The sequence below is a fragment of the Puntigrus tetrazona genome, chromosome 23, assembly GCF_018831695.1.
Source record: "Puntigrus tetrazona isolate hp1 chromosome 23, ASM1883169v1, whole genome shotgun sequence".
In the NCBI taxonomy this organism is placed as follows: domain Eukaryota; kingdom Metazoa; phylum Chordata; class Actinopteri; order Cypriniformes; family Cyprinidae; genus Puntigrus; species Puntigrus tetrazona.
The window spans coordinates 17,778,443-17,805,948 of NC_056721.1; the positions used below are offsets into that span (position 1 = coordinate 17,778,443).

At 35.6% G+C, this 27,506-nt stretch overlaps 5 protein-coding genes and 1 long non-coding RNA gene across 6 annotated transcripts in view; 1 reads left to right on the forward strand and 5 right to left on the reverse strand.

The window, feature by feature from the left end:
- Positions 1–31: 31 nt before the first annotated feature.
- pink1 (PTEN induced kinase 1) lies at positions 32–5,682 on the reverse strand. The gene is given in 9 exon segments (XM_043225105.1): positions 32–876; positions 1,839–1,850; positions 1,852–2,070; positions 2,229–2,353; positions 2,482–2,645; positions 3,592–3,774; positions 3,858–3,961; positions 4,070–4,348; positions 5,219–5,682. Coding segments are annotated over 9 exon segments (1,734 nt in total). The 5' UTR covers positions 5,576–5,682; the 3' UTR covers positions 32–585.
- A 590-nt stretch (positions 5,683–6,272) lies between these two features.
- On the reverse strand, positions 6,273–7,800 carry LOC122328575 (cytidine deaminase-like). The gene is made up of 4 exons (XM_043224320.1): positions 7,674–7,800; positions 7,174–7,309; positions 6,635–6,692; positions 6,273–6,413 (listed from the first exon to the last, which is right to left on the reverse strand). Exons 1-4 carry the CDS (start codon positions 7,798–7,800, stop codon positions 6,273–6,275), a joined length of 462 nt encoding a protein of 153 aa, XP_043080255.1.
- A 1,354-nt stretch (positions 7,801–9,154) lies between these two features.
- LOC122328417 (cytidine deaminase-like) lies at positions 9,155–10,488 on the reverse strand. Its single transcript, XM_043224107.1, has 4 exons — positions 10,275–10,488; positions 9,798–9,909; positions 9,650–9,707; positions 9,155–9,398 (listed from the first exon to the last, which is right to left on the reverse strand). The coding sequence occupies exons 1-4, from the start codon at positions 10,399–10,401 to the stop codon at positions 9,276–9,278; spliced, it is 420 nt and encodes a 139-aa protein (XP_043080042.1). The 5' UTR covers positions 10,402–10,488; the 3' UTR covers positions 9,155–9,275.
- A 49-nt stretch (positions 10,489–10,537) lies between these two features.
- Positions 10,538–17,988, reverse strand: LOC122328416 (trypsin I-P1). The gene is made up of 6 exons (XM_043224106.1): positions 15,034–17,988; positions 14,738–14,796; positions 14,288–14,438; positions 14,052–14,193; positions 12,849–13,106; positions 10,538–11,452 (listed from the first exon to the last, which is right to left on the reverse strand). The coding sequence occupies exons 2-6, from the start codon at positions 14,784–14,786 to the stop codon at positions 11,300–11,302; spliced, it is 753 nt and encodes a 250-aa protein (XP_043080041.1). The 5' UTR covers positions 14,787–14,796; positions 15,034–17,988; the 3' UTR covers positions 10,538–11,299.
- A 487-nt stretch (positions 17,989–18,475) lies between these two features.
- Positions 18,476–25,539, forward strand: zmp:0000001088 (trypsin). Its single transcript, XM_043224048.1, has 5 exons — positions 18,476–19,611; positions 21,374–21,533; positions 22,729–22,870; positions 23,914–24,177; positions 25,369–25,539. Exons 1-5 carry the CDS (start codon positions 19,557–19,559, stop codon positions 25,537–25,539), a joined length of 792 nt encoding a protein of 263 aa, XP_043079983.1. The 5' UTR covers positions 18,476–19,556.
- LOC122328377 overlaps positions 21,400–27,506 on the reverse strand; it is a 44,261-nt gene continuing 38,154 nt past the window's right edge. The window contains exons 3-5 of the long non-coding RNA XR_006247788.1: positions 25,294–25,592; positions 23,963–24,137; positions 21,400–21,521 (exon numbers count right to left, since the gene is read on the reverse strand). This is a non-coding gene — a long non-coding RNA (uncharacterized LOC122328377). The remainder of the gene's footprint in view (positions 21,522–23,962; positions 24,138–25,293; positions 25,593–27,506) is intronic.

Sequence of the window (27,506 nt, forward strand, 5' to 3'; positions counted from 1 at the left end):
TAATATTCTGCAGCGCAAAGATTAACACACAATCGATCAGCAAACTGTTTTATTGCATGCAAATAACAAAACACATTGTTTGAATACTACTCAAATTTCCTTTCCATAAAGTGCCTTGAAAATACAGCCCGTTTAAGTTTAATGCACATGCACGATTGTATTATTACACAATTCATCAAAACAACTTACTCCAAAGATTGCAACGGCGAACTCATTCAAAAATATAATCACTCGCTCAATCCCTGAAGCGACATCCCAAAGGCTTTTTCGACCCCTCCGACCGACCGATGCAATCAGTTCCCAAAAGTTAAAATCTAATTTGCATTAAATATACTGTCAGAAAATACATCCATTTATTTATTCCGCCTTCATTATAAAAGCGATGTTCAGTATACTATGCACTACATTATGCATGAATTTGTACCTGCTTCAAGCTGTTATTCTAAAGAGTCATCAACAGCATAAAGTACATAGTTAAAAGTGCAAATGCATAAACTGCCATCCTTTCAAAATACGTCAGCGATGGACAATAAAACGAAAGCTGTGCAACTGTGCTTGTTTCTCTAGTGAGCACTCCCTCGCTCACTAGGGGTCAGTGTAGTGTGCTAGCAGGGACTTCCACTGCTCTTGTCCGTACGCGAGGAAGCGGGCTGCGCAGCGGAGGTCCTCCAGGTCTATGTTGGCGAGGAAGCATCTCTGGAGTTCGGCTTCCACGGAGCTCCCGCCGGACCCTCGGCCCTTCAGCAGCACCACAGCTGACTGACACAGCAGCCAGTCCGACAGCTCGTCCATTCTGGTCCGATCCAAGCTGGACAACGCTCGCCTGCCCCACAGGCTCATGTGAAGCATGTTAGCAGCCACACGTGCACTGGGCCGCTGCAAACCATCAGGGACGTCACCAAATAAACCACTCAATTAAATGCTCATCCTCTCAGTTTTTTCTATCTTCTCAGGCTTTCTCTATGGCTAAACCAGAGCTTGAAAGATTTTACTGCAACATTTTTATGATCAATATATACTGTGTCAAATAACTGATACGCATACATAATTAAAAATAATGGTTGTATTTCTGAAATAAAAAGTCCATTCTTTAGTACAATTCAAATTATTTGATCATTTTTATGATGAATAAAAATTATTTTTTACGATGTGCTCAATAATTGATATGCAAAAATTATTTTGAAGGATGGTTATATTTATGAAATCTGCTAAAATGTATTTATATATTTTGAAAACAGATGTTACAATTATATTCTCAAAATACATGAAATATATGCATAAATAATGCTTTATTATATATATGCATGAGATCATGATCAACACTGGTTATTTTGATGTTGTGTCCTATAACTCATATGTAAAAATGATTTTAATTCTGGTTTTATTTTTGCTTAAAAACATGACAGTAATATTACAACAATAAAAACATGCATTATTATTATCGTTATTAAACAATGATTTGAATGAAGATTAAATCTATCCAAATATATTGCTGAAAATAATTATTTCAGGACCATTAAGTTTTTTTGAAGCAAACACTTTATGGTCCTTAGTGACTCTACCTAATATAATTGTATGTGTGTGTGTGTATATATATATATAAAAACACAAATATGAAATACATATGAACATATATTTGTTTAGATTTAAAAGAAAAAAAAAACTACATTCACACAGTATATGTGTGTATATATATATGTATATATATATATATATATATATATATATATATATATATATATATACACATACACACATGAATATATATATATACACACACACACACACACACACACATATATATATAAATCAAAGTTTTTTTAATGAAAACTTCATACCTTATGAGTGTTTTCTGCGCAGCAGTAGCTTCACTACTAGCTGTACATCCTCAGGTACAGCAGCAGGAAGAGGAGGAAGCTGTTGTTCCTGATAACTGCGACTCTCCAGTCCCTCTGAGCTGTAGAAGGGGTTCGGCTGACCGAAGAGCTCATAGGCCATGGCACCTACAGCCCAGGCGTCTGCTTTACTGTAATCTATCATCACCCCAGGTCCTGGAACTGCTGTGGCCACCTAGAAGACAAAGGAATCATAATTACATTACATTTGATACATAAAAATCGAACGCAGGCCTTGCAGGAGACTTTCAAAAATACTAAAACATACTTGCGGTCTCCTTTTCCTCATATATTCTACGATTTAAACTTAGTGTTATTCCAGACGTTTCTCACCTCAGGTGCCATCAGACAGGCGTTTCCTCCTCTGTTAACCCAGCAGCTGTTGAAGGGCAGCTTGAGGCCAAAATCCTCTGCCAGACAACAGCCAAAGTCAGTGATCACCAGTCTGGGACACCCAGCTTTGAAATAAAAACGCATTACAGCAACGTTACAGCTAATGTGAAGGAAGCATTCGCCTAATGCCGGCAAAAATGCTGCACGTCTTTATGAGCGTCAAGCTCTGTCTGCCCTGTGTAATGACTCTTACAGCTGTCAAATTCCAGGAGCACATTGTCTGATTTGAGGTCTCTGTGAGCGATGCCCTGCTTGCCCAGGTGATCCACCCCTTCTAGCAGCTGTAGCAGCATGAGAGACGCCTGCATCCGGTCGGGCACACACACCCCCAGGTACTCCCGCAAGCTGCACGGGTAACTGCAGCACAGACACAGCAATAAAAAAAATGACAACAAGCAACGTTTGTTAGAAAATTAGTCTGAAGGCCTGTTTTTTTTGTGTGTGTCTTTTTGTGGCATGTCAAATAATATATAACATATAATAGATTTAACAGTGACTAATACATAAATATTATTATATAACACAATATTGTAAAAAATAATTATTATAAGCATTGGAATAATGTTATTTATTATTTGTATTTTTATAATAAACATCAAATAATGTTACTAATAACAATTATTTTTAGATTCATCATTTTATACATTTCATTTATTACTTTTTATATTTTAGAACAAATACAAAATATAAAATAAATGCAATTAACAAAAATATAATTTATTTGTATTATAATTTTTTATATTTATTTTAAAACAAATATAAAATGAATGATTAATTATCATTTTAGAATCATTTATTAATTTATTCGTTACATTTTACTGTTATAACAATAAATATACTAAAATCATAAATAAAAGTAAAGAAAGAAATAATAGAATTGTATTTATTACTTTATAACAAATTCATTATCAGAACTAATTTTATTTAATATATAATTATAATTACTTCTTACAGTAATACATTTTTAAAAAAGTAATAAAATATATAATATGAAATATTATTTTGTGGTGTTGAACAATTAATTGTGATAATATATGTGTGTGTATTATGTATATTTATTATGTATATATAAATACACACACATGATAAATACACATAAATGCATGCATACATTTAAGAAAAAAAATGTTGTTTATATATGAATGATATACATTCTATCAATATACAAACATTTCCAAAATATATACATGCATGTGTGTTTATTTATATAGAGAATAAATATACACATTACGCACACATGTATATCTATTTTTTTTCAAGTGTGCTCATTGTTTATTAGTTTATTTTATTTACGATTGCTCACTTCTTCATGACCAGGAACAGCGTGCGATTGCTGCCTAAACCCAGCGGATTGAGCCGGGCAGGCAGGACATCGGGGTACTCCTCCTGAGCTCCGGGCAGCAGCGGGACCTCAGCGGTGAAGGCCCGGTACACTGCGACCACGTTGGGATGAGCAGTCAGTCTTTTAGGCACCATTCCAAAACGGCTGTAAAAATAGCAAAGCCACCGGCCGTGATTCAGTCTATTTTAAAGCCGTGCTGCACTGCTAAAGTTAACATACGAACTCACCCATCTAAAGCGATCTCTCCTTGCTCTTTCCTTAAAGCCTGTGGACAAGCAGGAACCAACTCCATAGACATAGAGCGCAGAATGGCATCGCTTGATGAACCAGCCTATGGAGCAGTATCGAATGCGCATTAGAAGAAGCCGCCGAGGGACTCTAAAACATCTTACATGCGTTCATCACCAAATCCCAAAGAGTTCCCTGTTAAAACACTCACCCCAATGTTCCACATCATTTTGACAGCTAAGGGAAAGCTGGGTTTAGCTGAGAATCGAAGGGGTCCTGCTGTCTTATCGTCATCATCCGTTTCTTTCTGGTTGAGTTCCACCAGTGAACACTTCCCGCTCTCCGCAGGGGCCGAGAACGGAGCCGCTGCCTCATACACCGCCGCGTTGCAACCTTTCCCGATCTGTTTCCCAATCACATAGTCCTCCAACTTGTACCCCGATGTAAAAGACTTCAGAGGGGTCTGAAACTTCTTCTTTCTGAATACGGCCTACATCGAAAAAACATTGTGAAACGCATGTAAACAAGCTTTAAATAAAGTTGCATTGCGATGTAATACCATGCTCTGCTGACAAACGATAAATGCATTATGGATACAACTGCTATACTGTAATTTGCATATATTCATAACACTTTTTGCATATCATTTGCATGTACTTGGGCAAAACTGACTAGGTCTAATGAACTTAAGTCTGATGTGACAAATGACAGAAAATAGAATTGTATTTATTACTCTTATTACTTTATAACAAATTCATTATCAGAATAACTTCTTACAGTAATACATTTTTTTAAAAGTAATAAAATATATAATATGAAATATTATTTTTGTGGTGTTGAACAATTAATTGTGATAATATATGTGTGTGTGCTATGTATATTTATTATGTATATATGAATACACACACATGATAAATACACATAAATGCATGCATACATTTAAGAAAAACGTGACAAATAATGACACAAAAATGAAGTTATAGTATTTTGTAGTGAAGCTAGTTTAACTAACAAAATTCTTAATTAAGTTAATTCTAAATTACGTTTTAATTACATTTATGAATTACTGTGAATGTAATATTGCAATGTTACAAGTAATAACTCTATGCAACATAAAGAATGCACGTTGTAACATTATATTAACATAACAAGTGCAATATTATATATTAAATTATAATAATGCATAATATATACATGACTAAAGGTTTGCATTTATTTATATATATATATATATATAATATAAGGGGAATACATTTTTATGCATTCTGTTTATCAAGATAACCATGCCGCTGAGCTACAGGAATGCTCTAATATTATTTTTATGCTATATAATTATTTTCAGATAGGCATTGTTTTTCACCTGTATCTCCCGACACAGAGCAGCGCTTGTCCTGTCCTCCTCCTGCTGCTGTTCAACCAGCCCCAAACCCAGCCCAAAAGCCAGAAAAACACCTCTGTTTCTGGGAGCACCACCTCCAGCCACTCTCCTGAGAGCCCCAGACTGGAGCTGCGCGGCCAGCCCGCTGAGAGACAGCCGGAAGAAGCGGTATCGAGCGGGCAGGAAGGTCTGCGGCTGGACGGTGCGGGTCGAGCGGGACACACGCAGCCTCTCGCCGCGGAGCTTCGCTGCCACGCGGCCGGCTGGTTTGAACAGCCCCAGCTGGAGAAGCGACCTCCCCAGCTCCAACCCCCGACCGAGAGCATGTTTCACTGACATTTTGAGCCGAGTAAAGAACTACAATTCACGAAGATGACCCTGTTTACCGAGCCGACTTGTCCCTACATTATTTCCTCAAGGACGGTGTTTACGTAACGCTCATTGGTCCCTTTTTAGCCTTTCAAAATAAAAGTCAAAAGAAACGTACTTTACAATAAAAGTAAATATGGCACATATAAAGTATAAAAAAGTTCGAAGGGCGGAGTCAGTTATTAACCACACAACAGTTCAAAATATTGCCATTGTTTATTAGTTTATTTATATTTTTATTTTGAAATAATCAGTGCTGTCAAATGATAATTCGCGTTAATCGCATCCATAAAAGTTTTGTTTACATAATATGTCTAATGTGTATATTTATTATGTATACTAAAATGCACAATCATAAAGTATATCTATCAAAAATGTTTACACCTATGCATTTATATATTTATATTCTTATAATCGTAAAAAAAAAAAAAAAAAAAAATATATATATATATATATATATATATATATATATATATATATATATATATATATATATATATATAAACGTAACATATTTTTCTTAAATATATACATGCATGTTTTTGTATTCATATAGCCTACATAATAAATATACACCGTATGCACACACACACATTGTGTAAACACAAACCTTTATTATGTATGTTATGATTTATTTTTGCAACATGGCTTATAGCTTTCTTTTTTATTACATTTTCGAATTGCCAACAGGGTCTTTTCCGATTTTCAGGTCATCAGGGCCAAATGAACGCGGCAGGAGCTCCTCCACTGTCATCAGCTCGTGAGATCCATCAGATTTTGACATATAAACTTCCCACTGTGAGCCGAACTGTAAGACAGAAGACATAACCTGTGTGTTCTGATTAGGGCTTACATTCTTTTGTAAATGCTATTGTTATAAGCCACACCTAAATGTCTTTTATTTCCAAATGCAGACATAACTTTTAACAGATCACTTTTAAACTCCATATTTGTATGTTTTCTTAAATGTTAATAATAAATCAATAATAATTATTGGTTTGCATATTTTTTATGTTTGTAAGAACTGACCTCTCTCATGAACTGCCTGCAGGCTCCACATGGAGAAATAAAGCTATCCTTGAGGTCGCTGCATAAAAGAAAGAAATATTACTAAGTAATAAGTAATTCCAGCCAATATATCCATCCACAGTCAGGACCATACGTATTTGGACAAATGTACCGTTTTAATTATTTTAGCTACTTTCCATAACACATTCAAGTTTATATTTATATAAGTAATATAATATAATCTTAAAATGCACGCTCTGAGCTTTAACCGAGGGTGTTCTCGCCAAAATTGGACGAAAGGTTAAGGAATTACAGCTCTTTTAAGGGATCATAAATAATTACACAGCTGACTCAGCAATTCTACATCAATTAAATGGGGGGACTCCATGCAAATTCCTATGCATTTAACGTAATAATTAATGCTTAACGGCTGCATTTCAATTCTATCTTGTTCCTATTTAATTTCATTCAGATGGCATAACGACAAACAATTATGAGATTTGTTTTAAGTTTACAAATTTACAGTATATGGGCTTAACTTTTGCTATATACTTAAATACCTGGCAATTGCGATGGCTTTGAAGCCGGTGTATCCCTCAGACACAGCTTTAGAGATGGCAGTCCTCTCAGCACACAGTCCAAGAGGATAGCTGGCGTTCTCTACGTTACAACCTGTTAAGAAAACAGTACTGTAGACTATTATACAAACTCACGTCTCTTATTGCCCATCTGGTTTCTTTTCAGGATTTATTTAGTACATGTATCATTGGTGCTACATAGATACCATTTTTACCCAAAATTTGGGGTCAGGAAGATTTTTACTTTAAAAATGAAAACTTCTATCCTGAAAGGATGCTTTAAGCATTTGATGTTTCAAAATTATTTTAATAATACAGTTTTACATTATTACATGCATTTTTTTATCAAATAAATGCATTGATGAGCATAAGGGACTTCTTTATATTTCCAAAATGTGTGGTATTTGTAGGATTAAAATAAAAATACATATAACATAAAATAACATAAGTACATAAGTTGTTACATTTTTGCGCGTCCTCACCTGTGAACACTTTTCCATCGCTTGTTAAGACAGCTGCTCCAACTCTGAACTTGCTGTAGGGGCAATACGCCTGTTCTTTGGCTTCCTGAGATTTCCGAACGAGCTCTTTCGGGTTATAGCGATTCATATTGCTGCTGACTAGAGAGCTTTTTCTGACGGCCAGGCAATAAATAATAAAAATTAGCGTGTGAGACTCTTTAAGGAGGAAACTAGTGATGCATTGATGCTTTGAAGATTAGCATGAGTAATTTGGTGGAGCAATGTCAACACTTCTAAGATGAACAATAAAGGGTGTAGATGAAAAGGTATAGGTGAATTTTTGAGAACAGGTTTCTGGCAGTCATTAGACAGGGCAAACAACATAATGAAAAAACTCCTTTCACTTTATTATATATTAAAATATTTATTTGAGGTAATGCACAGAATTGTACATGACCAGACGGATGAGTAAAGATCATCCTGTTTACACACTCCAGAATAAATGAAGAGTTTCTTGTAAAGTTTTCAGTCAGTTTCAGCATTAATAAAAACGTAACAGAATTCCTATGGCAGTTTATATTTACACCGGTAGCCAAATTATTAAAACACTATATTTTTTACCAGCTAAAAAGTCACTTTTAATGTAGTGTGTCAGTGGGAAATGTTAGTTTACATCATCACCCAGTCTGAAACGACAGGAAGAAACAGAACAAACTGAGACAGACTAAATCCAGAAGAACCGTGGCAACATCTCCAAGATGTTTCAAGAAAGCTACAATGCTGTTAAAAGTTTTAGGCACTTGTGTAAAAATGCTGTGAAATGAGGGTGCTGTCAAAAATCTGTGAGATGTTGCCACACTTCCTCTGGTTCTAGTCTGTCTTAGCTTGTTCTGTCTCTTCATGTTATTTCAGACTGATTCATGATGAGATCAGATCTCTGTGTGGAGCACTGGCTTGTGCAAACAAAAACCTTGCTGGATTATTACAATAAATGGCAAAATGAGTGTTTTGCATATTGATATTACCTATAATAATAATTGTTATACCAATAACTGACTTAAAACCCTTTTTAGCTGATAAAAAATATAAGTGCTGTAATAATTTTGGCCACCACTGAACGTTCAAACCTGTTTGGAGCATTCATGAAAAAGCCTAGAATATATATATTGAATATACATTGAATTGCAAATGCATTCATTCTTTTTCATGTTCCTGTTCTGTTTATTACTGTCATTATATTCAGGTTTGTGTCATTAAGTCTCTGGACTATTAAATACATTAATTGTGAGTTTCATCTTCGTGACTTCATTTCATACACCGCAACCGTGACAGTAATATTGTGAAATTCTATTACAATAACTGTTTACCATGATGGCAAAGCCATTTATTACTGTTGATTCATTCAATGATGAAAACTGTTTATTCAGCATAACACTGATTGGATGAAGAAATAATTGTCAATTTTTTACGGCTTTTTTAAAATAAAACTCAAGGTCAACATATAATTTTGGAATAGACCTACTATTTATTGATTTACAAATGAATATTTTTCACTGTAAAATAATACAACCACACATCCATTCGATACATTTGAATCTATCTTTCATGGTTTATGTCAAAAGTTTAATAGTTTTCTTTTGCCCTCAGGTCTTCAGGGCCAAATGAACACGGCAGGAGCTCCTCCACTGTCACCAGTTTATAAGATCCATCAGATTTTGACATATAAACGTCCCACTGCGAGCCGAACTGCAAGACATAACCAGTGTGTTATATGACAGCATCAATGGAAGCTGAAAAACATGATGTGTGCCATTTTAGTTTTAATTTAATGTATTGAAGCCACAATACATTTCACACAATCCCATTTCCAAACATGCAGTTTGTTTTGGTCTTCCCTGATGACTTTCTTTGGCAAGCCACAGTGTAACTTATCTTTTTGCAAATTACAGCGACGAAAATGATCAGTTGGCATAATTTTATTTTGCAGAAGAACTGACCTCTCTCATGAACTGCCTACAGGCTCCACATGGAGAAATAAAGCGATCTTCAAGGTCACTGCGAAAAAGACAATATATATGGAATATTACTCAACACTACTTATTACTTATATGTGGCCAACACACATATAGCCCTATACTGAAGTACCTGGCAATTGCGATGGCACGGAAGCTCTTATGTCCCTCAGACACAGCTTTAGAGATGGCAGTCCTCTCAGCACACAGTCCAGCGGTGTAGCATGCATTCTCTACATTACAACCTGTTCAACAAAACACAGCTGAAAAGCAAATCCGTACCATTCACAAGTTTGGGTTCAGTAAGATTTTTCTTAAAAGACCACCACTTTAAATTCTCAAGATCGTAAGAACAGGATGCATTCTGATTGGCTGTCAATGTTCGTATTGTTTACCAGCTGGAAAAACAATCGTTCTGGAAGTGATTCCAACAATATTCTTTCTCTGTGCCTTTATCTTTATAGTTGTGGTGTGAGCTATTTTATAATACTAAGAACATTTTTTAGAACAATCTATCGTTATCTTTACAGCTATTGTATAGTGTGATATATATGTATATATGTGTGTGTGTGTGTGTGTGTGTGTGTGTATAGATATAGTGTGTCCTCACCTGTGAACACTTTTCCATCGCTTGTTAAGACAGCTGCTCCAACTCTGAACTTGCTGTAGGGGCAATACGCCTGTTCTTTGGCTTCCTGAGATTTCCGAACAAGCGCTTCTGGACTGCAGCTATTCATAATGCTGCTGACTGGAGACTCTGTTCTGACAGCCAGGCACTACATGGCTTCAAGTCACAAGTTAATGTGTGCGTGCGTGTGTGTGTGTGTGTGTGTGTGTGTGTGTGTGTGTGTGACTAAGGAGGAAATCAGTGATGCAATGCCTCTTTGACACTTAGCATGGAGTAATTTAGTGCAGCAATGTCAAAATTCGCATTTACTTAATAATTCATTCAGACGACAACGTGTGAAATTCCACGAACAGGATTGTGCATTGCTGCGTTCTGACAATCATTAGACAAAGCACTGCCAGCACAACGAACAAAACATTTTCACTTACCTAAATGTGGTTTAAACATTCATTTTTATTTTCAATATTTAATTGAGGCAATGCACAGAATTAAGGTAAAGATCAGTCCAGAGTTCAGAGACTTGTATGAGTATATGAATGCAATAAAGAGGCAAATTGTAGCTTGTTGTAAACTTTATGTATTTAAAAACGAAACTGTGACAGTTCCATCAATCTTATTGACAGCTAGATTCCTTCCAGGTCATTTTGTTAAACAGATGCATCCTGCAATGCTTTTTAAATCACACTGAAGGATGTTTCTCTCTGTTACAACATTTAGAAAAACTAAACAGAATACAGTTTTCTATAGAAATTAGTATATTGACACAATTTATATTTTTTCTTCAAAACTAATTTCAAGCATTAGTGCAAAAGCCTTATATAGAGTATGAACATAAGGTGAAATACAGTTAATGTAAGTATTTCATGCTTTTCAGAATGTTCATCTATAATTATTGAGACTCCGGATGCAAAAATGTGAGTACTTGAAGTAGGATTTATTGTCAAATTACACCTTTTTCTTAATTCAGATTGAAGGAAAGCCCTCCGGCGTTCGGTTAAACCTGCATCTCAGCTGTCAGAGCTCATGATCCAGTCGATCCAGCGGCTGTAGCTTCTCACTCTCGTGTAGACGCCGGGGTAGTACGGAAGAGCACAGCCGATTCCCCACGATACAATGCCCTCTAAAGTCCTATCACAAACAAGAGGACCACCTGAATCGCCCTGTGAAAGAAGAAAGATTTAATCACATCATTCTTATAAAAACGGAACAAAAACAGAATATTTTGACCTTATTTTTTACAATTTTTTTTCTGTTTTCCATTCTTTAAAGGGAAATTTAGAAAAATATGTAAACAGTGAAACAGAAACCATAGGATACTCTCAATACCCGCAAAGCTGTAAATATTACCTATTGTGTAAGATATCACACCTTGATTTACACTAACATAAAGAGGCTGAACATAAAGGCCTGAAAAGCTGTGCCATATCAGAGTATATCTAACGTCTCCATGAATTGTCGTATGTGGACCGCACCCTTATTCCCAGAATGCCTTTTTCACAGAAAGCCCTTTGGCAGGACCCTTGGGAGGGTTTGTTTGCCATCATAAATTAGGAAAACTGCCGACTTCCATGAAAAAGCAGATGTGTTTGAGGGGTCAAACTAAACTCAGAAGAACTTTGTACAATCCAGCTTACAGTTTATAGTTATGCATATTTCATAAAGCTTTCTAAACACTGGCAGACCAAAAATGATTGTTAATAGCTATTAGTTATTTTTAACATAAAAGATCCTCTAACGTTAATATAAGTATTTAATGCTTTTTAGTGCCCATCATACACCTCGTACATTTCTAACAATAATGTCAATATTTTCAAACATTATACTTATGTTAATTCAAGCAATGATAAAGAAGCTTTAATGAGCGCTGCACTTCTTTGTGTACGGAATTAGGAAACAAACCACTGTATTTCTGCCATTTGAAAAGTGCCTCCTGCTGCCAGAGAATCAATTTTCAGTCAGCCCATCTGCAGTTTTTGTTCAGACCAATGGCCCATATTATTCGACCCATATCATTATTACTTCTGACTCATCATTGCCCTACCCAGCTCATACGGTTTTAATTGTATTTGAAATTTAAATAGTCTTACATACGTTTTTAAAAATCGTGCAGACAGATGTAGCATTGTACACCGCCATGCAGCATCCAGAATGATTTTACTCAGCATTTGCTCATAGCAGAGTGTTGTTATATTTTACACTTTGTCAGCGAATAGATGAATAGATGTTTTTTTATGCCGCCATAGTTTTGAGGGCATGGCAACAACTTTTCCTCATCTCTACAAGCAGTAGGTCTTTGTTGCATTGTAAATGTCTGGGTTTGTGATGTCATAAACCCGGGAAGTAACTTCTTGTAGTCCCCACGAGTCGTTTTTTTGTAGGCTTTAAATTTACAGAATTTTAAAAGATGATATTCATGCTAATCGCAATCAACCACCATTTTAATAACAAAAATACTCCCGGAGCAAAGGCCACTGAAACAGTGGGCAGGGCCTGTTGCGCAAATCCCTTCGCTGCCACTAGGGTAGCGGAAATTCTTGCATTTAAACCTTTGATTACCTGGCAGGCGTCTTTTCCCCCGAAACGAGAGCCAGCACAGATCATGTTGTCATTGACTCTATAGTAGTAGTAGTATTGGCAGTTGCCTATGATCTCCACGTCCACCGCACGCAGAATCGGTGACAGATAGAAGTTGTATATTCGAGTCACTCCCCATCCACTCACGGTGCAGCTGGCTCCTCCATTTAAATCAGGACTGTCTATAGTTGGCAGCGTGGCCGGTTGAACATAAGCGTTAATCTGGGCTGGAACAATGAGCTGGGGGAAAAAAATAAGGCAGCGACTATTTGCACTAAATAGCGGTAGATGTTATTTACACTAAGTGCAAATAGCAATAGATACTATTATTTACATTAAATATTAATAGCAATTAGATTCTATTTACACTAAGTGCAAATAGCTATGGATTCTATTTCCACTACATTAAAATAGCAAAAAAAAAGTTTTTTTTTTCTGCTATTTATGCTACTCATTGTAAAGAGTGTAAATGCAATAATAACATATTGCATGTACATGATCATTTTCATTCAAATTAAATGGATGCCACCTTTCCACTTAGTCTAAATAATATATAATAATAATTTCCAAACAGGTTTTCCCAAATACTTTCCCTATCTGCCATTGGGCAAAAAACAGAGAGTCCAAAACACTAGAAGTTGACATTAATGAACATAAAAAAACAAACAAACTGATCAACATTTAACATTTAAGTGATTACAATAAACTGGGTCAGTATTTAAAGGGTTAATTCAGCCTCCATAGACAGCAACGCAACTGAGCCCAGTTCCTGTAAAATAAGTGGCTCAAAGCTGCAAGAATTTTTTTTTTTTGCCCAAAGACAACAAATGGTGGAGGACATAACTCAGGGCAGAAGAATGGTTGAGTGAATTACGTCAATTTTGTTTTCTTTGCACAAAAATAATGTATTCTCGTAGCTGATGTCACATGGTCCATTTTACCGATGTGTGTCCTAACGTTAAGTTTCTGGATCTGGGAGCGTTTCAGTTGTGTAGCCGTCAGATAGCTCGCTGGTTTTATCAAAAAACATTTCATTGGTGTCCTGAAGATTAACAAGGGTCTTACGGGTCCAGAACTAAGATGAGTAGTCAAAGACAGAATTTTCATTTTGCGGTGAACTAACCATTTAATAACGAGAAAAAGTCTTCAAACCGCAGAATCTGTCGCTTTAAGTATTCTCCTTACCTTAGCGAGCAAGATGTCGTTGTTAAAGGTTTTTGGATTGTAGGCAAAGTGACTGTAGACTCTGGACACGTTAAGCACTTGCTCAAATCCCTCTTCTACAGCAAGATTGTGCTCGCTCAGCACCACCTGAATCACGCTGGCCCTGTCCATCCAAATATAACGCAACAAATAAATGCATTTTACCAATGAAAACAACCGACTGCCAAAAAGTTTCTAAAAGGAGCTGCAGGACGTACGGTCTCCAGCAGTGGGCGGCAGTCAACACCCATTGAGGATGAATGAGGGTTCCTCCACAATAATGCTGCCTGTTAACCTGAAGAGAAGCCTGGTACTTGATAGAGTAAGGCACGACCTCTTGACCTCCGATGATCCTTTGTGTCAGTGTATCTACTCGGTACAAAAAAACCCATCGTCTACACATGTTTTATATTCAACAGTTTAGATGAATATTCATAGAGGATGCTTTCTATTAAGCGCTTTCAGCTGCACCCGCATACCATAACACCGTTAAACACCATAAATAACATAAATAACACCATAAATCGATTTTTAGCCTGATCATGACTACGTTTGCTTGCATATGTTGCATAATTATAAATGCGCCTTTAACGTAACGACTGGAACAGACTTCTAAAATGCTCTTCGAGGCAAATAATCGCTTTTTAAACAAGGATTGCATTGCTTACCTTTGACGGTTACAGCGAGCACAAGAAATACCCACAATAACTCAGCCATTCCGCGAGCGCTGTAAGAAAACAAGCCAAACACCCTGAAGGTCTCTCAACGTTATGATGAATCGCTGAAGTCTGCTAGCATTCTTCACAACTGTACAATAGCAACCTGATACAGTTCAAGAGTGCAGAAAAAATATCTGATCGGATCATGTCACTTAGGCTTTTTTCACTATTACGAGACGTTCCGATGCCTTTTAGACATCAGACAGTTAACGAGGAAGAAGGAAATGAAATATGTGAAGACTCACCAGTGATAATTCCTCACCTCCCGAGCCTTGAATGACCTCCAACTGCTGATTTCGGTACTTCTCTACTTTTATACCGACACCCTATCCCATGTCCAGTGCTTTTGCAGGCCTGCTGTTGTCCGTCGAACAACACACTGTACATCTATCCCACAGTATAACAGATACTGACCTAGTAGCTGACAAAGATGAAGTCCCTCAGTGTCGTGCGTATCTGATTCAACGCTTTTTTTATGACTTATTGTGTGCTGAAGATTCGGAACAACACCCTGTTCACTTGTTTCAATGGCAGCGTTGAACACAAGCACTGTGGGTGTTGTCAAGTGAACAGCGTTTCAAAATATTGCAAGCTTGGGTTACATGATCGGAAATTTGATTTGATTTTGCCTCCTTAATTTTCTTCGAAATTACACGTGACCGATGGTTTGCCGTCCTGATTTATAATAATAATAAAAAAAAACGGAATTATTCAAAGCCAGAATCTGACGTTGATAATGATTTAGAGCTAAAAGCTCTATGCGACACACTTTTACTGTAAATTATTTCTCACTAGGTCCGAGCAATATATGCAGGTCTTCAAAAATCACGTTTTTGGTTTGGTTAGCTGTTTTGTTGTTGTCGTTTTGAACCTAACTGCAGTTTCAGATTCATTTGAATGCACGAATTGTTAAAAACTGTTTTTGCAAAGGAACTCTCCATATCATATAAAATGTGACACTAAGGCAAGGCAAAGTCGATTAAGATCTGTTTTTAATAAGCAATGTGCTTATGGACAATTTAATTAGGTAATGCCTACCTGTTTTAAAGTATTTGCTTTCAGTGTAATAAAATACTTTGTTAGAAACAGACCAATATCTATTCATGTGTAAATGCTATTTATGATAGACAATAAATATGGTTCTCGGATTTAAGCTTTTGTGACATCTGTAACTCGAATATAGTGAATATAATGGTTCCTTTCTAACGTTTAATCAACGGATGAGCACACATTTCCCAGATATATTTTTATATCTGTATATTCAACTAAAAGAATTAGATTTATTTGTTTCTTTGTTTCGTCTGACAACACACGTTTCTCCGCAACCACATCCCACTTCGCGCCGTATTATTGTCTTCATTCCTTTTATCCTCCGTCTCACACCCACTCAGACTGTGGGAGTTTTATCAAAAACAAAGGTTTAGAATCACTCGTGGGAAAAGTCTGATATTATAGGAGCTTTACTGAATATGAAGATAAAATCAGGTAGTCTGGGCAGTGTCTCAATACTGTCTGATTTCGTTAATTCGATACAACAGTATTAAAAGTTTGCTTATAATCGAATGACTTATTTATGCGGTTCTTATACAGGAAATATTGTCATATTTTTTAATGTGTAATGCTACACTTTTTTCTTTTTTTTTACTATATACAATGTTTTAATAAAGAGCAAAAATGTAATAAACGTTGATTAAATTCAAAATTAAATAACGCCGTATTAAAAAAAGTAGTAAATAGGTGAAACTGTTATTACAAGTTATTACACATAATTTTGTACAACTTTAAAATAAAACAAAAACATAAAACAATATAAATTAAAATAATAAGCCAACATCTTTAGTTGTTTGTCACATTCTATTTAAATGTCATTTTAAAAGCCATTTTGAAAATAAAATAAGTAGTAAAATAATAGTCCAATTTGAACTTATTTCAATTTTAAAATGGTCTGGAATGATTTAAAAAATAAAATAAAATAAAATAAAATGTCATCATCTTCAGTTGGATGTTATCTCCAGTGAATGTCATTTGAAATAATTCCATATTTTGTAGGGTTTTAAACGGTAAATAAAATAAAATAAAAAACAAACAGAACATCTGATTTAGTTTGTCATCTAAAGTTATTCCAAATGATTTATTTCCTTTAAAAGACTATACATTTTATTATATTATTAACACAACTATATAGTCTCTAACGAATGTAAAAATATTTTCACACAATTACGTATAATTGTGACGTCATTTTGCGAATATAATAAAATCTCAACCTGTGATCAACTTTAGCTGTTTGTTCATTTAAATGCCTTAATTTGGTAGAATTTGAAAAAGGTTTGGAGTGATTTCGCAAATAAAATAAAATAAATAATAAAACTAAAGTAAACTGAAATAAAATAAAACAGGTCATCAGCTTTAGTCGCTCGTTACCTCCAGTAAATGTTAGAATTTTTAAACGGTGAAAAAAATCGAATAAAACTGAACTTTCAGTTTAGTTCGCCACCTACATTAAATTATTCCACATGCTTTTTTTCCCATCTCAAACCGCTATAAAAGACTATAACCCTTTATTATATTGCTAACCCAACTACACAATCTATAAAATAAAAGACTGAGCCGTTTAGTTGATTCGTGCCAACACTGTGCTGTGACTTCACTGTCGCCCTAATTAACATGAAAACTGTACGGATGGAAGATCCAATTAAAGAGGTCAGTTATTAATAAATGCCAAAGCTGACAACAGAACGGCCCCCAAACTCTCTATCAAACATGCAGGGCTCGGAGAAGCAGATCTAACACAGAAACCAGAGCGATGATGAGGAGGGTGACGAAGAGGGCTAATCGCTCGGTTGTGCTAGAATCAAGAGAGCAGAAGAACACATGGCAGCGGTCAGCACCCGGCAGAAAAGAGACCAGCCGCGAGAAAGAGACACGATAAATGAGACGTAGACTGTGCTGTGTCAGAGTGACCTAACGCTGACCGCGACATTTCATCCACATCTTCATTTTTAATGATCCCTGCTCCAGGTCTGGGCCAATCCCACAATTCCCAGCAGCCAGATCTAATGGGGATTTTTTTTTGCAATTGTATTATTTTGTGTTGTATTGTTGTATTTGTATTGCATTGTATATTGTGTTAAAGAAACATGCATATAATTAAAAACTATTATTATGTGCATACACACACACATTTTACTTACTATATTTACTGCCTGCATAGCATTGTGTGTATGTATATATATATATATATATATATATATATATATATATATATATATATATATATATATATATATGTGTGTGTGTGTGTGTGTGTGTGTGTGTGTGTTTGTGTGTGTGTGTGAAATCCAGTCTAAAGTCTCTCAATTAAATTTTGAGATAACAAGCTTGAAAGTTTGATTTCAACTTAATTTCATTATGATTTCATTCTCTGAACTGGCCTTAGTTTTAACATTATTAAAGCGGGAACTTTACATTATGATTTTAAAACTAGAGATATTTTCATTACAAAAACATCTGCTTCAGAGGACATTTAATAAACCTCCCAAAATGGTTATAGGTTGGTTTTACATCGCAGTACTTGCGGATATATTCAATTTACAGAGCTTCAAAATAATAGCTGATATCCAGCAGCATTACCAAGCTTGGAGCCAAGATACGTTTTTTAAAAAACTTAGACTGTGTTTGTCTGAAAGAAGAAAGCGATATACACCTAGGATGGCTTTGGGGTGAATAAAATATGGGGTAATTGTCTTTTTTGGGTGAACTATTCCTTTAAAAAAATAGCCGGTCAAAAGTAATTGCATTTGTTGTTGACTTTTTGAGACCCTTTTAAATTTTCATTTCAGTTTTGGATTTTTTTCTTTTGTTTTTAGCACATCAAGTTAAACTAGATGAAAACGAGAAATGTTGCCTTGGAAACTAGCTGAAATAAAATAAGCTGAATTTTTTTTTGTCTTATTTCACTTGTTTTATTATTTTAAATAATTAATTAATCAATCAATTAATTAATGAATGAATTTAACCTGTTCATGTTCAGGGATTCAACGCTTTATCAATTTGTCCTATGGTGTGACAGTAAAAAAAAAAAACTGTGACAGTGAAGAAGTGTTTTATGCTTTTATGCCATTTGTAACTCTAAGAATGAAGATGCATTTTTCTCTCATTTGCATGTTGGTTTTTTTTCTACATTTTTGCTATGTCACATCGTAGGACAAAGTTGTTTATGTCTATATATATATAGATAGATAGATAGATAGATAGATAGATAGATAGATAGATAGATAGATAGATAGATAGATAGATAGAGAACTGATAGTATTATTAAATCATTTGGTTTGAAGTTACTCTTCTTTTAGGACCGTTTAAGTGTGATTTAACTTTATGTGGCCACTAAAAGCATCTATGCTAGTAATATAAACCGAAAAGTCTTGTATAAGAAGGAATAATAACAGTTAATCTGAGGGATTCTTTTACTATAGAAATTAATATGTAATACGACGCAAATAGCATATGACGTAGGCATTTGTACTGATCCTAAATCAAACCCAAAACAAAAGGTCACAGGTTTGGTTAAGAAAGCCTCAATTATATATTGTCCCCGCTCTCAGACGACATTGTGGCCATGGAGACGGAAATAGGAACTAGGAAACCCGAGAATGCAGAGGTGATCCTTCCCCAGGTGAGGAATCAGAGTACCTGAAGCAAAGCTCCTCTCAGTCTGGTCTGCACCTGTGGATGTGTCTGTCTCCGCGTCTGCCTCTGCGTCTGCGTCAGTATGAACCTGCTGCTGCTTCTGCTCTGTGTTCTGCTGGAGCTCCTCGTGGTGAGCCGTAAGTACACATTTACGCTTCAGTCCTACAAAATCCTTTCCGCTCATTAACACAGTAACACAGTAACACAGTGCCGCTGTTTGTGGAGCAGTCGCGTACTGTACCTCGAGCAAAGCCATGATCTGTAAGTTACGTTTTTTACCTCAAAAAGACAATCTTGTAAAAAGAAAAAAATAAATAAAATTTGGGGGGGGTGACCTGCTATCAATTGTCCTACGAATGACATGACAATTAAAATTTTTGTTTAATTTTCGGTGATAATTTTACTACGTGTGTTTTGATTTAACGGCGTGTTTTAGAAATAAAATCGAAATTTTAATAACATTTCAAATGAATAAATAAATTGATAGCGTATTGCCATGTTGTAGATTCAATAAACGCAAAATAAATTATCCAAAATTTTAAATTGTTTAAATTTTAAAATCTCAAAAGAAAAATAAAAGAAAACTATTCTTTCTATAACACTTTTATTATATTACATATTATATATCAATTTATTGTATTATATTATATTCCATTTTATTTTATTATATTACATAATATATTTAATAAAAAGCTATATCCATTTTATATTTTAGTGAAGTCTCTTCGTGACTTTGAACAGAAATGTGCTAAGATTTGCCAAAATAACTAAATCAATATTAAATCAACGATCTCAATTCAAACTTAAAGTTTCTTAACAGATTTGCTTCTACTGAGAAAAAGAGACAAATTCACCCAGGACAATCATTTTTTATATAGTCTTACTGACACACTGATATTTAATAGGCATATACTGTAAAAAAAAGTGTTTTTAAGCTTAAATAAATAAATAAAGATTGCTGACTTTTAAAACTGGGTAGTTTATTTTGAAGTTTTGTCAGCATTGTGATTTATTTAGTGCAGAAATGATACGAGGACGAACTAAAAGTTTACTTTCTTTGATGGATGGGCCCTTCATCCTGCTCTGAGCGCATCTTCACCGAAGGAAATCCAAAAAAGACCGAACAAATCATTTTTCATTACCAACGCGAAAAAGCCCCGAAAAGCAATTATAAATCTTAGAATGTGCAAAAAAAAAAATCGTAATCAATCCATCAGATGCTGGAATTGCCCTGAATAATAAAAAAAAAAACACAACAAAGCTGTTTAAATCCCCAAACGCTGTAATTTAAATCCATAAACACTGATGTTCAGCATTGTTTACTGTTTTTTCGCTACTTCACGACATAAACAGCAAACAATGGGAGTACATAACCTCTTCATGTGGGGGGAATTCAACGCTTTGTGCGCTTTAACGTTTAGGATTTCCTCACGTTGAGAGCTTCATAAAGCAATCTGATAAAGGTCATGCCGCTGCCAATCCTCGCGAGGTCTAAGGTCATTCAATCAAGATTCGATCCAGCACGTACGCGTTCCACACAGCTTATAATATTGTATAGGATTACTTTAACCGCTGCCTAGTTGTTAAACGCCGATCGATACGCCCAAGGGTCACGTACATCAAAGACGGCTTTCCAGTCAGCAGTCGCATTTAATGTGACACACATGTCAGGAAATTATAGTCATGTGTGGACCGATTTAGAAAAACGTATTGTTTACGGCGCATTGTTCGGTATTGACTTACCGTAAGACAAATTTAACAACCTTAAGTTACATTCTCTCCTTCCAAGACAAAGGTTTGGAGTCAAAGCGGCCTCCACGTGCGCGAGTGTGAAAAGAAAATCTAGACAAATCTCACCCGCTGTCAGTCAGTTCACGTGTCTGCTGGTTTGTTTCTCAGCTCAGGATGTGATACAGGGCCGTATCGTGGGTGGATACGTCCCAGCGCCGTACTCCATCAAGTACATCGTGTCTATTCAGACCGCCACGGGCCAGCACTTCTGTGGAGGGACCTTGATTAACAAATACTGGATCTTGACCGCAGCACACTGCAATATAGGGTAAGACGAGAAGTGCACTCAGAACTGCTGTAACTGACCGTATGTATACATATATTGCATACAAGCATTTCCGAGGTTTCATATCAGGTTGGGCAGTGTGTGGTTTTTTTGGTTTTGGTTTGGTTCATCCAAGGCGGTTACCATAGCAACAGTTTGGAACTGGAGCGTTCTATGCACTAATATTGGAATGCGCGATTACAAAACATCAAAAAAACCCTACAAAACTGTAAAGTAGCATAAATGATAACAATAAGGTTCAAAAGTAAACATGAACTAAAAATGAACAATACTTTATTAATCTTAGTTAATGCTAATTTCACGAACTAACAACAATGAACGACTGTATTTGTATTAGCTAACGGTAAAGGAGTGGTTCACCCAAAAATGAAATTCTGTTATTATTCACTCACCCTCGAGTATTTCTAAATCTGTATGAATTTCTTTGTTCTGGAAAAAGGAAGGTGTTTTGAAGAAGGTTTGTAACCAGGCTATTTTTTCCCCCCTACTATGTGAGTCGGTGGTTACAAACAATGGTTACGAGCAAACTTTCTTCAAAATATCTTCCTTGCATACAGAAGTAATACTAAATAAACTACGCAAATAATAACTAACAGCACGCAAATACTACACTATAATTTCTGTAACAAAGTTCTGTGTCTAAGTATGCAACTATTTTTATGTAATATATTAGTGTTTTATATCTGGTGTTCTAGCCTGATCATAGCTGGTTTAGGGTTTTGAAAACTTCGTGATCAATCATCAAAAACCATATGAACACCAGTTTGACCAGCTTTAGCCAGCAAGTATTAAAAAACTGGCAGAAAGTAAAAATACAGGGATTCAGGCATTATGGGGTGACATACTGGCATTTAAAGGCTATATTTTATAACTCATAATTGTATATTTGAATTGCTTTAATGTTAATATACCTAGCTACTTGAGTTATCAAAATCTGGACATGTGGAATGTAGAACGGATAAGAGTTCAACACATTACTCTATATTACAGTAAAAATATAATCATATGTGATTTCCGGGAATGTAAAATTCTGATACTGTATGATAATTTATTGTTTTTATTTAAAAAAATCATACACGTGAATGTATTTTAAAGCAGAAGTACAATAAAAGTTGAGTTTTTGAACTCGAGTTAAAAAGAAGTCTTTATGAAAGTCAGTGTTTGTTTGTGTCTTCAGGGCGGCCAACATGAGGATCGTGGCTGGAGATTTTTCTGTGGGATTATACGAGGGGACGGAGCAGTTCCGCACGCCTCACGTCCTAATACCTCACCCACTGTACAACAAAGCCACCAACAACGCAGACATCATGCTCATTAAGGTGAGTGAGCGGAATCAATCTCCCGTGATACACTGAACCGTCAGTAGCTGTGAATCATTCATTCCTTTCATGCATAGAAAATGAACACAGCGATCCAGCATCAAGTCGCATTACATTAAGTAATCCGTGCTGCAACAATACTGCATCAAAGTTTTACGCCCTTCAAGCCTTGGTTTTAAACGTATATATCGCGTATACTTTTATACTATCGAATTTTGATAGCATTTTACAAAAAGGATTCATTTGTTAAAGTAGTTCGAGTACTTCGGAAGCATTCGTTTTAACATTTACTAATACTACACAACGACTATGAAAATCAAAAGATTCATCTGTTAATAATATTTCTTTGAGCTGCGGCATTGAACAAATAGTTTTATGATATAAGACGCAGACGAAGATTAATAAATAGTGTAACAACAGGTCTGTTGCACGTTGTTAGCTCGTAGTAGTTAATGCATTAATTATTGCCAACAAATGGGACTTTATAAAGCATAACAGAATTAGTACATCAGCACAGATGTTAAAATGTAAAAATATAATATAATATAGGCCTGGTTTCACAGACAGGGTTTAAGACTCAAGGCCATTAGAACATTTAAGTAATTATTAAGTCATTAAATAATCATTTTAATAAATATTCCTTAGAAAAAAACATTACTACTGTGCATTTTGAGACGAAATAAAGGAACTTATATATTTTAAGATCAGTCAGTGCATGTTTCTTTCAGTTGGAAAATTAATAATAATAAAAAAAAAATTGTGTGTGAATTTTTAAACAAATTACAACTGCCCCACACTTTTATTTCCCCCCATAATAATAATTCTGTTTTTAGGAAAATTATGAAGTAAAATCAAGGTAAATATCACTTGCTGTGCATCATTTCCAAACAAGGTGTATGTTTGTAAAATTATGATTATTTGAGATCGTGAAAATGTCAGGGTTTCAGAAATGTTTACTTGATAAACAAAAGAAACGTGAACAGCATTTTATTGTATGCTTTATAGACACTATTATTAATTTTCCCTTGCTCTCACCCGTTTAGCTGCAGTCTCCCATCTATGTGAACAACTACGTGTCTCTGGCTCCGTTACCTCGGCAGGACGCTGTGGTGGCCGTGGGTCGCCTGTGCACCGTGTCCGGCTGGGGCTTCACCACTCCGACGGGAGGAATCCCCGAGACCCTGCACACGGTCAAACTGCCCATCGTGTCCACCGCAGTGTGTAACGGCACGGACTCTTTTAATGGAAACATCACAGAGAACATGATCTGTGCAGGATACAGCGAAGGAGGAAAAGACGCATGTAAGGTGAGACAAACCATTACCGCTTCACAAGCACTTAACATAATGTGAATGGCACGGGAAAATGGACTGGACTTTTGGAAATCTGCTGTTTATGACTAGTGGCAACAACATTTTGGATTAAAAAGTTACAATACTGGTAACAACTAGCACAATTTTAGTGATTTACTGGGCTTTGTTGTCAGGAACACGGCCGTCTTATATTCAGTCGTTATTTGCATGTCAATTTTGTCAATTATTTTGCCAACAACTGTAAATTTAACCGCTTGCACTTTTGAATGGGTCTAATTAAACTTAGAGATGTCTGGCCATTTATTTTATCAGAAGCCAATTAATTAAAAAATTAAATAAAATGAAAATAAAGACTACCCAGTTATATAAACACTCCATTCCAAGTGGAGCTGAAATCTTTAACTAGCACTGTACTTAATAAATAAATAAATCTTATTCAGTCGTGTTTGAAATATCTGGTATTAATTAAGGATAAAATGAATGAATAAAAAATGCACTACTGTTCAAAAGCTTTGGGTCTGTAATAATTCTGATCATATGCTCAGCGAGGCTAAACATACAGTAAAAACAGTAATATAGGGAAACGGTTTTATAATGTAAAATAACTGTATTCTGTTTTAATGTATTTTAAAAAGTAATTCACTTCTGTGATTCAAAGCTCAATTTTCAACATTACTCCAGCCTTCAGTGTCACATGATCTTACATAAATCATTCTAATATGCCGATTTCATTATCAATGTGGAAACGTTATATTTACGTGAAAAGCATGAAAAACTAGCTTTTCCTAGGATTCTTTAATAAGCAGGAAGTTCGAAAAAGAACAGTATTTACTTGAAGCAGACGTCAAACAAATTCACAAGCTCGCTTTTGAGCAATGAAAAAAGCATTTAGCTCATATTTGGAGAGCGCCATTGCAAAAGGATAAATAAATAAAAACTACAAATATATTATTGACATATTTTAACCCCTCTCCTCCCATCTGCTGCATAATGCTGATTTTAATAACCAAATAAAAATGAAATGCTTTTTTTTTTATTATTATTGTTATCTGTTTTGATCACCTATATGACAAATGAAGGGAAGAAGTAATTGTGAACACACATACTCACGCGTATTCGTTTGATCGCTCTCCACTGACCTCCCTGTCCAAAATCACATTAATATGACTGTTTTTTTTTGCGCAGGGTGATTCCGGAGGACCGCTGGTGTGTGAGGGCCGTGTCTATGGGATCGTCTCCTGGGGAAACGGCTGCGCTGATGCCCAGTACCCCGGCGTCTACACGTCCGTCTCGAGGTTTCGTCAATGGATCGATGGAACTATATTTGGCTTTTATGGAAGGTGCCTCAAGAATTAGACTGCAGTGTTACCCCAGCACTCCCCTAATCGAACTTGAAACGGCCTCGAAACCTGCCAACAAGAATACCGTTGCTACGTTCTTCTATTTGAAAAGTTAGGACTTGATGATTTCCAGACGAGTACAACGCTGTTCCTCAACAGCACATCTGATCCTCAACAGCTGGTAGACCTTTTTTTAAACAGTAGTTTGTGCAAACTGTTCCTTAAATGTGCCATATTGCTGCTTCCCTGCAATGTCAGTGAAAACTAACAAATAGAAAGCTGATGTAATAAAAGAAACAACAACAACAAAAAAAAAACACAACAAATTACGAACACTTTTATATGGAATATTCAACATTAAAATGGATTTAATCAAACAGACTTGCATTCGGACTGCAACCAAACTGGTTACACACTGAAATAGATAGTTCGCTCAAAAAATAAATTGTCATAATTTATCGCCATGTTTTGTCGACCTGTATAAAACTGCCTTTGTGTGATTCATCTGTGGAGCACAAAATTAATAATTTTGCATAATGCACAAGCCAAGGTTGTGAACAAGAATACAGATACAAATAAAGAGATGCATTTTAATTACAGATACAAATAAATTAGATAAATTTTAATCTATATATAGATTAAAACAATGACTAAATACTTTTATTTAGCAAGGATGCATTCAGTTGGTCAAAAATGACAGTAAGCACATTTATAATGTTACGAACCATTTCTAATAAATGCTTTCTTTTTATTCATCAAAGAAGCCTGAAAAGTATCGTGGTTTGCAAAAAAAATTATAAGCAGCAAAACGGTTTTTATGAGTAATGATGCTGAAATTCAGCTTTGCATCAAAGGATTGAATTACATTTCAGAGAGAAGGCAGTTACTTTAAATTGTAATAGTTCACGATATTGCTGTTTTTACTGTATTTTTGAGAAAATAAACGCAGCCGTAGTGAGAGTAAGAGGATTTTTAAAAACGTTACAAAAAACTTTTAAATAGTAGTGTATATATACATGAGACAACTGTCTGACAATAATGTAAAAGTATTGAGTTAATAAATGTACATACTGCGTAAAACATTTTAAACCACTCTAAGCCGGTTTGCTTGTCTTAAGTGGTCTTAGAGGGGTTTTGGGCACAAGGACCATCAATGTCTTATTTGAACTAGATGTGGTTCATGATTTAGTCTTAAACGAGTTCATGTGAAAGAAATAATATTTGCATTTACGGTAATTTTGTAAATAAATTCATACTGAAATATCTGAGTTTTGATGTCAAATCTGAGCAGTTGCTGAGAACAAAACATACTGTACCAGACTACTGTGGTATTTGTCTCATGAAAAAAAACAGAGGATTTAAACAACTGCTGTCTACTGTCGCAATTGATATCTCAATTGTGATTTTTTTTGTTTTAGGAGCTTAGTGTTCAAACTGTTCCCTATCATCTGTCCTCTCGTGTTGATATTTACCTCTTGAATGGCTGCTTTTGGGTTATTCTTCTAAGCAGGCGTGAACGTGATTCCAGGAAGGAGTGGCTGAAATCTGGACAGATTAAACTACACCCGATAGGTCATCTGAGGCCATATCAGCACAGCATTAATACTGCACGCCCTACTTTGACAATTCTCAAATGACAAAACTAGGGAGATGTCCTTCAGCTTAAGGGCGTGTTCTTCATCCAGCGATGGATATGAGGCTCCAGCATTACGGATTACATAAAGAGACGTCCCTATTGTGAGATCCATAACTTGAACACGTCAGAAAAGACTTTGAAGACCTATCGCATGACATATTCAGCCGTAGTCTCGTACAAGGAGCATCTCAAAGGGAAAACTGACATTTTTGTTGTGCAGATTTTCACATTGTGTGATTTAGCACGGACCAACAATAGTCTCATGATTGCAGCTCTCGGGGGAATCTGGCTTTGTTATCAAACAGACAAAACATGTCATGTAACGTTGAGATGCGTCTGAAATTAGG

What these genes read in the sequence shown, in the direction of transcription:
- LOC122328575 (XM_043224320.1), bottom strand. Translation starts at nt 7,800, where the DNA reads ATGAATCGCTATAACCCGAAAGAGCTCGTTCGGAAATCTCAGGAAGCC. An exon ending in CGATGGAAAAGTGTTCACAG is followed by an intron (nt 7,310 to 7,673) that starts GTGAGGACGCGC and finishes TTTGTATAATAG; the next exon opens with TCTACAGTACTGTTTTCTTA. An exon ending in AAAGCCATCGCAATTGCCAG is followed by an intron (nt 6,693 to 7,173) that starts GTATTTAAGTAT and finishes TCTTTTATGCAG; the next exon opens with CGACCTCAAGGATAGCTTTA.
- LOC122328416 (XM_043224106.1), bottom strand. Translation starts at nt 14,786, where the DNA reads ATGGCTGAGTTATTGTGGGTATTTCTTGTGCTCGCTGTAACCGTCAAA. An exon ending in GCTCGCTGTAACCGTCAAAG is followed by an intron (nt 14,439 to 14,737) that starts GTAAGCAATGCA and finishes TGTACCGAGTAG; the next exon opens with ATACACTGACACAAAGGATC. An exon ending in GCCGCCCACTGCTGGAGACC is followed by an intron (nt 14,194 to 14,287) that starts GTACGTCCTGCA and finishes TTGGATGGACAG; the next exon opens with GGCCAGCGTGATTCAGGTGG.
- LOC122328417 (XM_043224107.1), bottom strand. Translation starts at nt 10,401, where the DNA reads ATGAATAGCTGCAGTCCAGAAGCGCTTGTTCGGAAATCTCAGGAAGCC. An exon ending in CGATGGAAAAGTGTTCACAG is followed by an intron (nt 9,910 to 10,274) that starts GTGAGGACACAC and finishes TTTGTTGAACAG; the next exon opens with GTTGTAATGTAGAGAATGCA. An exon ending in CGTGCCATCGCAATTGCCAG is followed by an intron (nt 9,708 to 9,797) that starts GTACTTCAGTAT and finishes TCTTTTTCGCAG; the next exon opens with TGACCTTGAAGATCGCTTTA.
- zmp:0000001088 (XM_043224048.1), top strand. Translation starts at nt 19,557, where the DNA reads ATGAACCTGCTGCTGCTTCTGCTCTGTGTTCTGCTGGAGCTCCTCGTG. An exon ending in GCAGCACACTGCAATATAGG is followed by an intron (nt 21,534 to 22,728) that starts GTAAGACGAGAA and finishes TTGTGTCTTCAG; the next exon opens with GGCGGCCAACATGAGGATCG. An exon ending in GAGGAAAAGACGCATGTAAG is followed by an intron (nt 24,178 to 25,368) that starts GTGAGACAAACC and finishes TTTTTTGCGCAG; the next exon opens with GGTGATTCCGGAGGACCGCT.